The 9,229-nt window shown below is 49.4% G+C and overlaps 3 protein-coding genes across 3 annotated transcripts; 2 read left to right on the top strand and 1 right to left on the bottom strand.

Annotated features, from left to right (window-relative positions):
* Positions 1-1,677: 1,677 nt before the first annotated feature.
* Positions 1,678-2,646, top strand: FSUBG_11531 (rho GDP dissociation inhibitor; the record flags this gene model as incomplete). The annotated part of the gene is made up of 3 exons (XM_036676224.1): positions 1,678-1,771; positions 2,092-2,463; positions 2,516-2,646. The coding sequence occupies 3 exons, from the start codon at positions 1,678-1,680 to the stop codon at positions 2,644-2,646; spliced, it is 597 nt and encodes a 198-aa protein (XP_036533013.1).
* A 406-nt stretch (positions 2,647-3,052) lies between these two features.
* On the bottom strand, positions 3,053-4,183 carry FSUBG_11530 (ser thr phosphatase; the record flags this gene model as incomplete). The annotated part of the gene is made up of 4 exons (XM_036676223.1): positions 3,053-3,510; positions 3,562-3,816; positions 3,882-4,115; positions 4,168-4,183. 4 exons carry the CDS (start codon positions 4,181-4,183, stop codon positions 3,053-3,055), a joined length of 963 nt encoding a protein of 320 aa, XP_036533012.1.
* A 1,808-nt stretch (positions 4,184-5,991) lies between these two features.
* Positions 5,992-8,177, top strand: FSUBG_11529 (uncharacterized protein; the record flags this gene model as incomplete). The annotated part of the gene is made up of 4 exons (XM_036676221.1): positions 5,992-6,104; positions 6,169-7,679; positions 7,729-7,802; positions 7,863-8,177. 4 exons carry the CDS (start codon positions 5,992-5,994, stop codon positions 8,175-8,177), a joined length of 2,013 nt encoding a protein of 670 aa, XP_036533011.1.
* Between the last annotated feature and the right edge of the window lie 1,052 nt (positions 8,178-9,229).

Raw genomic sequence — 9,229 nt, 5'->3', positions numbered from 1 at the left:
TTTATTAAATTATTTTTTTTATTTTTATAAACTTTAACTTTAAATTTAGCTATATAAAAGTTTTTTTTTCATTAAATAGCTTTATTCTACTATATTCTAATATTAAGTAATTAGTACTAGTACCGGGTTATGTGTCGTAACTTTTGCAGACCCACTGTAAAACAGCCCTCGGAGCATTCGATAGAGTTTGACTGGGAATAAGGGAAACATCCAAAAGCAATTCAAGCTAATCGATGACCCAGCTCGCTCAGGCAATGGAATTTTCCTGTCACTGCTCCAGAGTTAACCCCAGGTTTGGCTTACTCATCTGTAGTGACAGGCGAGACTTACATGGAGTGCCTTGTGAGACTGGCTATAACTGGGTTACGTTATTATCTATTGCCGCTCATGTCTCAAATCTGTCGACGTGCATTCACTTGCATGACAGCAACGCGGAGGTTCGTGGATTATGGGTCCATTTCAGACTGGTCCACGCGTTCAGAGTTGGGTGACTTCCAGGTTCTAAATCATAGTCTTATCTCGACTTTGAACCAGTTGTGACCAATCTACCCTGGAGCAGGCTCAGATCATACAGGTACAATGGCCTGGCTATGAAGAGCTTCGTGAATCGGGATGAGATATTAAAAGCTTATCATTTTAACAGATATGGGAATGCAGATGCCTTTGTCATTCACCCAATGTCAAGACGAATTCTATACTTCTTCACCCGATGAGTATCCCACATCAAACTGTTAAAAACCTTGCCCACACAATCCAGTAACGAGAAACACTAAACTATAGTCGAAAGTTACATACTAACAAAATCAGGGGACTGTATAAAGGCCGCGTCAACAAGTAACATACTTGTTAAATAGGTAGGTACTTACTCGGGAGAAGGGTGGTGGTCTAACAGAATACGAGCCTCGTCTATTCACAACCCAAATCGCGATGCCCTCGATCGATTTTGATCTGATATGATCCACGAACCAAGGCCCAGCCATCACCTCTTATTTCTCGAGCCACATTAAACACCATGGGTACAGCAACACAAAATCTCATTTTAATTAATGTATCATCACTCACCCTCTCAAACATTACTGTTGAAAACTCCAGACACTCAGAGCCACAGCCGCCATAAACCATCACAAAATAAGCCTCATCTTCGGGTCCAGTCTCACATTGAACCCCTGAATGAACGAAGCATTAGGTTCTCCATAAGAATCGGCAACGTCCATTGGCGTTGTGCTCCGTATTTCTGACCTGAGATGACGGATGCGCCAATCAGAGACCCCCATATAGTGTCCTGACCCACCATAGCAACCGCACTCAGTGACCGCCCTCCCCCTAGCCTAGCCCAAACTCAGCCCAGCTCTTGCGACCTGTAGCAACACCGCCTGCGGGAACGGGAAGCCCCTCTATCGTCACCGCCATAAGCCCCTCCAAAGCCCGCCCAGACCCAAAGGGCCAAGTCCAACCCCAAGCAAGCCCGGGACAAAGCTCACCTCGACCTTGGCTGGGATTAACGAGTAAGCTTCCTTCTTTTTCCTCCTCCCTTCCTCTCCTCTTCCTTCCTTTTTCTTACCTCCAACTTTCTTACCTAACCCTGATATCTGCTTAGGTATCGACCCGTCGCTATAGCATCCTCCGTTTCTTCAACACCCCGCCTCTTGCACATCAGCTTCGCCCCGCTCGCCCACCATGGCTTCTCACGACGATGATACTATGCCCGAGGAGACTCAGGGCTACAAGCTCTCTCAGCCTAAGCAGAGTCTGGCTGAGTACCAGCAGATGGGTAGGTACACTCTGTTCCCTGGACGACCTAGACAGTAGGCGCGTTAGTGAGGCTCTGCGATATGCACAACACATGGCCCCTGAGCATGTGGCACCGTCTCGCAGCATGGCACCGACATGGCATGATCTTGAGATACTGCCCTGTTATCTGTTGTGTGATATGGTTGAAGCTACACTGTAGCTGCAGTTATTGCTATAGGACAATTCTGCCTCTTGTATTGGAGCCAACACATAGAATTGACTGTCTCCGCCCTGCCCACTTACCGCACCAGCCACTGCAATTGCTCTTGGAGCTCAGAAGCTAACATGAATTTCCTTCAGACGCCGGCGATGAGTCTCTTCAGCGATACAAGGAGTCCCTCGGTCTCGGTGGTGGTACTGACATCTCCGACCCCAATGACCCCCGAGTCTGCATCATTCTCTCCCTGACCATGGACTCTCCTGGACGCCCTCCCGTCACCATCGATCTCTCCACCCCCGGAAGCGAGACCACCCTCAAGGACAAGCCTTTCAACATCAAGGAGGGCGCCAAGTTCACCATGAGCGCCAAGTTTAAGGTCCAGCACGAGATTCTTAGCGGTCTTCACTATGTCCAGGTCGTCAAGCGAAAGGGTATCCGAGTCTCCAAGGACTCTGAGATGATTGGCAGCTATGCTCCCAACACTGATAAGCAGCCCACCTACGTCAAGAAGTGTAAGTTTCATGTTTAAAGTTTGGTCAAGATCCAGCTACTGATTCGCCCCAGTCCAAGAGGAGGAGGCACCTAGCGGCATGCTTGCTCGTGGTCACTACAACGCCATCTCTAGCTTCGTGGACGACGATAAGAAGAAGCATCTCGAGTTTGAGTGGAGTTTCGACATCGCCAAGGACTGGTAGACACCAACACTTTGATAGCGCGACCCGACGACATAACTCAAAAATACATACCACACACGTCATGAGATAATGAGATACCTGAACACTGGAGAAGAATTTACACACAAAAAACTCACATAAAGCAAAAGAAACCCCCAATTTGGGCCGGAGAAAGGTGGTTGCTCTGTTTCGTATCATCTACTCGTCACTGACGAGACAGTACTTGAGCTCGGTTTGAAGCTTCAATACTGCAGGAGAATAAAAATCCTTATATACATCAAAGTCTATGCTATGCAATGCAGGTCTATTGTCTGTTGCAATGCGTGAATGCTTGCTTTCAAGACATGGTATCGTTGATGCGGATATCGTGAAGCCCGAGCTTTGAAGCTTCAGGGCACTGTAGGTGTGTATTCGTGACAAAATTCGTTTATAAGAAATAATCTGGCAAGGCATTACCGTCGGCAGACTTTTCGTTTCCGGGTTGGAGGTCCTTATGGACATCGTTCTCGGGTGCGGCCGCAAAAACGTTGAAGAAACGCTCGCCCGTGTCACTCACTTCAAGAACACTGGCCATGTTTCCACAACGGTAGCAGTAGTTGGGCGCACTCCAGACAGTGCTGAGACGGTCGTCGTATAGGACCTGAAAGCCCTCCTGACAGAGCTGGTGGGCGCGGAGGATATGGGACATATTGTTGACAGCCAGGAATTTCTTAACAACCTGTGCTCCAAAAGTGTACCCCGCGCCGCGGGGTGAAAGAGAGAATTCGTCGCGCTCAGGGTCAGGATCAGACCAGACGAGATCGGCCATGGGACCTTCATGGGGGATCTCGCGGAAACGATCTATAATTTTGATCTGGTCGATAGAATGGATAGAAGGGGAAAGGCCTGATTTATCCTGTTAGTTTAGCCAACTTTGTAAGCTTAAAGTCTGCCTACCTCCGTGGACGCAAAATATTTGGTCGTTGATCACAACGCTCAAAGTTAAAAAGTCGAACATGTCTGTAAAGTAGTGCCACACATTGGCATTACCATATTTGCGCGAGCACTCTGTATAGAAGCCATACGACTGCGTCACACCGCGTGACTCATGATTTCCTCGAATAAGATGTACGCGATTAGGGTACCGTAATTTCAAGCAAACGAGTAGCGATATTGTTTCGACACTGAACATGCCACGATCAACGTAGTCTCCTATTGTACCCCACCAAGGTCAGTAGATGTTCACCTCGTCGATATCTGACTTGGCGGGCGATTACCAAGGAACAAATAGTTTGTGTCTGGGCAGTAGCCGCCGATGCGGAAGATCTCGATTAGGTCGAAGAACTGGCCGTGGATATCTCCTACGACGGTGATGGGCGCTTTAACATGGACGACGTTGGACTCGCGCATAAGAAGTTCTTTCGTCTTGGCGCAGACTGCTTCGATGACAGACTCGGCTAGCAACTCCTTGTTGTACAAGCGCGAGATGCACTCGTCGAGATCGACGGATGCTGGGGAGGATATGTCAGACTGGGGAGCCCTTCGATTCGGCGCGGCGCTTACAAGGTAGCCCAGGCATAGTGGGATGTGGTAGTCGTTGCTGTAGATGTCGACGTAGTGATGTTGCTGGTGGGTGGGTCACTGAATGTGTATTACTGTGGAAATCGAGAATCGTAGGTGATCGCCGGTGTCATTAAGGGTAAAGGTGTCGGGTTCGGCTCCTGTCAAGGATGGTGTCTGGAGGTGAACTTGGTGGTTGTACCAACATGATCGGGATCAAGGTGGTTCAGTTCACATGGGCGCAGGGCGAAGACGTTGGTGATTGACGAGCGCGTGGGCGGTGAAAGGTCGAGGGCTCCCTATGCAATGGAACAAGATAAATTGCGGGTAGAGCCGTGGCCGTGATTACATATACAGTGGGAGGATGGTGATGTTGAAGTGGTGGTGGTGGGATGTGCTTTTGGGCGGTGGGATGTTTTAGCTGTCTAGGCTGTGCATCACTACTAAGTAAGTTAGTTGGTGGCGGTTAGCTGCTTACCTTAGGTAGTCGTTGCTGATGACGGTGCCTCGGCGGGAAGAAGGCCCGGCCATCTCCCCACACTTTGACTACTACAAAAGATGGAGATACTCGATCGGGACAATGGGTTTGTATAGAACGAGTATTGATAGTCTGATTGATTAGATATCGCAATGCTTATTAATGTATAATATATGCTTTGTGAGGCTGAGCTGAATGACGGGTACAGTCCGCAAGGTTCGAGGATAGCAGTTTGTAGCGATCATCAACGATCATAGAGATCCATGGCTATATTGGTAAGGAACATTGTGCTTTGGCAGAAAACCAGGGTTTCTGACGAGTTGTTGTATGTAATGTAGTTTCAGTAGACATTCTTTTGACAATGGTATAAGGAATGTATGAGAACTGGTGACTGTATGTCACAACGATTTTAGACAATTATTGAGATTGAAGTTTCATGAAACAATAAGCTTATAATATGATCCTGGGCAGGCGAAGCGAATGCAGTAACTAACATTAGCTGCTAGTTCGGTGAATTGGTCACAATGGCCAACAATGAAAGCAGACACAGCCAAGCATGGTGGAACAATGCAATTGACCATAACGAGACAATAGGTACTTACATAAGGGCTCTTTTCCAATAATACATGCCAAGAAGGAGCCCTGATTGCATTTGTTGCTTGGGGCCCAAAGTAAAGTCTATTTCAGTTTCAACCTTCCTCGACTCAAAAGTGGCCCGTGCGCACGCGACAACACTTTCAGCATCGCCATCCACCAATAGATGACTATCGTCGCCATCAATATCTTTGTTACTTGAGCTTCAGCTCCCACGTCAAGTCAATTTCGACTCCGTCCTCCATCAATCAACCGGACATCGCCAACCTCACTCTCCAGGCCCTTCACACCAAATATCTCTGAATGAAGCCCCTCTGATATTTTACCTGAGAAGGTCCAGGGAGGGGGCTTTCGCATTCGCATGTCGCGACCGCGCGTGGACACTTGCACCAACGAGCTTGGGCTGTAACAGTAACATCCCCAAGCCATATTTTCAGTCTCAGCAACACAGACTCTGTTGCCTCGCTTCGCCTCTCAGTCGCGCCGAGGCCCCTGCTGTGAGACGTATCACAGTGTTACTCAAACCAGCCTCAGCCCGCTTCATCAAACTTGTTTCCCTCTCTCGGGTCGTGTCCGTGCCTGAACTCGTTCACTTTCTGCTGATCAAGTCACTGTCGTTCTTCTTTAGCATCACAAGTATTATATACACCACAGCGGTATTTGGTCTGTGTTTTTCTTGCCGTTGTTTGTCAACGGGATAGTGTCCTGTGCTGGTCTAAGCTATCTTTCACAAACTACACTTTCCTTCATCAGTCATGTCTAATACGGCTCCTGGCCAGTCTCGGCCAGACGACGCCAGATGCTATAACTGTGGTGATTCTGGTCATTGGACTGTTGCATGTCCAGAACCCACAAGGGAAACTCCTGCGTAAGTATCAAGCTCACCCCGTTTGCCTCTATCGTTTATACTTCACGTATTAACTCGAGAATAGTGGTCTCGCAGCTTGGAGAAACGCCAACGCTCCTGGACACGGAGGTAATAGAGACCATCATGGTGGCTCCAAAAAGTCCAAAGGCCCTATCATTACCAAATACGCACCTGCGCCTGTGCCAGCATCAACACCAAGCGTGGCTCAATACGGTCCTCCTCCAGGATATGGGCCTCCTCCACCTGCACACTACCCCGGAGGACCTCCCTCCTATCCTCCGCAATACCCTCCTTACGGACCCTCAGCATCCAACTACGCACCACCTGGCTACTCACCTCCAGGCTACTCTAACCCATATCCTCCACCTTCTTATGGTGGTCCTCCCCCAGGTCTTCCGGCACCACCTCCCAGACCTCCTGGCACATATGCTTCTCCTCCTCCGCCTCCTCAACCTCCAGCGCATCCACCTCCATATCCACCACGCGCATATGGTCCTCCGCCTCGCCAAGACCACGTACCCTACCCACCACAGCCTCATTATCCCCATTATCCGCCTCCAGCTTCAGCACCATATGCTCAGCATCCACCGCCGCCATCATACCCGCCCCCTTATCCCTCTCACAGCGCGCCTCCGTCGTATGGGCATCCTCCACCTTCGCGACCTCCTATCCCGTCACCAGCACCGCCTTCTGCATCACGTCCACATAGACCAGCCTCATCCTCAGCACCACGCCAGAATTCTGTATCGACATTACCTTTGCCAGCTTCTTTGCCCCCTAAACCCTCTCTACCCCCCAAACCACCACAGCCTAATCAGCATGGTCAACCTGGTAGGGGACGGCGTGACTTTCCTGACCATTCTCGAGATCATCGTAATAAGCGGAAGAATGACCGACACTCTCGTAATCACGATAATCGACAAAAGAAGAACCAGCCTCATTCTCGGCCGGATCAGAAGCCACAAGACAACAACAACAACAACAGACGCCCTGATCCCAAGACACCCAATCATCCTAACCCCGTGCCGTCTCCTAAACAGGGGGATCAGAAAGGCTCAACGACTGCCGTTAAGCCAAAGTCAAGCCCGCCTGCTGCTTCTCCTGAAACTAAAAAGGTTCAAGTTGAAACTCCTAGACCTGATTCATCACAGAGACCGGATACAGCACCCGAAACGGCTGTCGACGATGAATTTGAACGGGACAAGAATGCCATATTCGCAGAGCCAGAGCCACGTCATCCCCCAGATGAGGTTGGTAAGCCATTGCCAGCAGAATATAATGATGAGGTGCTTCTTCCTAGAAAATGGGATGCAAAATGCATCGAATCGGACTATGTTCAAGCTGACAATATCGAGGAATACGTGAAGCCGATACACGAAACTCCGTATTGGTCAAAGATCGAACACGACCCCGCGTTCGTACGAGATGGCAAGCTTCCTAGCGGATATCCCATTGCCAATCTCCCGCCAAGACCACCACCAAAACTTGAAGAGATCGTTCGGAGCGAAAGTTCCGATAGTGGCGAGGTTCATGAACGACTTGCAAAGCGAGGTCACCCAGATGACGATACCCCTGGTGAGCGTCCAGTGAAGAGACAAAGATCCCGAAGCTCTTTCGACACCAGCCGCAGAGGATCGCGGGGCCGGCATTCGCTCTCGCGTGATTCGTACGTTCCGCAAGGACGCAGGTCACGTCCAGGTAGTCCCGAACGTCGACCTACAGAATTCCGTAGCGTCGACGACCAGCGACGATCGATAGACCGGTACCAACCAGATCGGGATAGAGATCATAGCCGTGGCCGTGGACGTCGCCGCAGTCGTACTCGAAGTCGCAGTCGAGACCGCAGTCGGAGTCGGAGTCGGAGTCGGAGTCGGAGTCGGAGTCGGAGTCGGAGTCGAAATCGCAGCCGCAGTCCTAGTCGCAGCCGTCGCCGCAATCGAACCCCAACGTCACGCGACTCATCAGTATCTGCTGCATCTTCAGGATTGGATTCCTTGGAAGCCGAGTTGCTGGGACGAGATACTAAAGCAAAGACTCCCGAAGGATCTCCACGGCCGAAGTCGTCCATGTTAGGGCTCAAGCCAAAACGGCGACAAGCGAAGCTCGATTCAGCGTATAGGTATGTGATGGTGATACCCCGTGTATGTGTATGCCGTCAAAGCTAATATCAGAATAGTCGCCGTTGGTAAGCTACACGAAAATGGCTGCGTATTACAGCTTCTCAACGTTACTGGTACATCGTGTTTTCTTTCTTCCGTTCTCCAACTTGGAACTGCAACTCACGTTGCAATGATTCCATGTATCTAGGCCAGGCACTATCCCCTCACTTCTCTTCCCTCCGCTTTTTAAGCACCCTCCCTACACACGGGCTGTGCTTGTGCTTGCTTCTCTTCATCTTAGACTTTATTAGAATGGCGCTATGGTTTCGGAGTATTTTTAACGATCATCATGAACAAGCTGCATGACTGGCGTATATTTCACGAGGTATGCGTGGGATCATTCTTAATCTTACAACCTTTACTCTATTTCTCTATTCCCGCTTTTGCCAGTTACCTAGCTGGCTGTTCATGGTATCAATCATGACCTGTTGGTGCGCCATCGACCAACACTGTGTGCCTGGCCGTTCCTCTACACATTCCTCTACTACTCTATGCTTATGTGAATGCTCTCATGTTCAGGTCCCTACGATCGAAGGTCAGTATCTCATCACCACTGCCGGTGAGAGGTAAGGTAGACGCATAGATATACTCATGGCTTTTGCGAACAGATTCTTGTTCAACTTTGATGGCATTGAAGAGAATGAGTAGAATAGACTTGACAAGGTATTCATGGCTAGCAGATCACTGTCGTGTAGCAGTCCAACTACGGTAGTATCCGTATCAGTAGGTCTGAGCCTGCTTCGCCCGACCTTTGTCATTCGCAGCGAGGTTGATTTCATAATCGCTATCGAGGCTACAATTAACCGCTATCTGCTTTCAACGATTCAAGTTGTAGGTCTGTTTGGATCCAGCAAGTCCATATTGCTATCTCATACCAGTTCACTGGTACATATCAGGGAATGGCTGTCTACTGTCTTCTCAAGTGAGAAACAACCCAATCCGTTACATTACTGATGTAGAGTTACT

The sequence above is a fragment of the Fusarium subglutinans genome, assembly GCF_013396075.1.
Source record: "Fusarium subglutinans strain NRRL 66333 chromosome Unknown NRRL66333_c0000220, whole genome shotgun sequence".
NCBI classification, from domain to species: domain Eukaryota; kingdom Fungi; phylum Ascomycota; class Sordariomycetes; order Hypocreales; family Nectriaceae; genus Fusarium; species Fusarium subglutinans.
The sequence above is the reverse complement of the archived record's forward strand: the minus strand, read 5'-3'. Positions and strand labels throughout refer to the sequence as shown.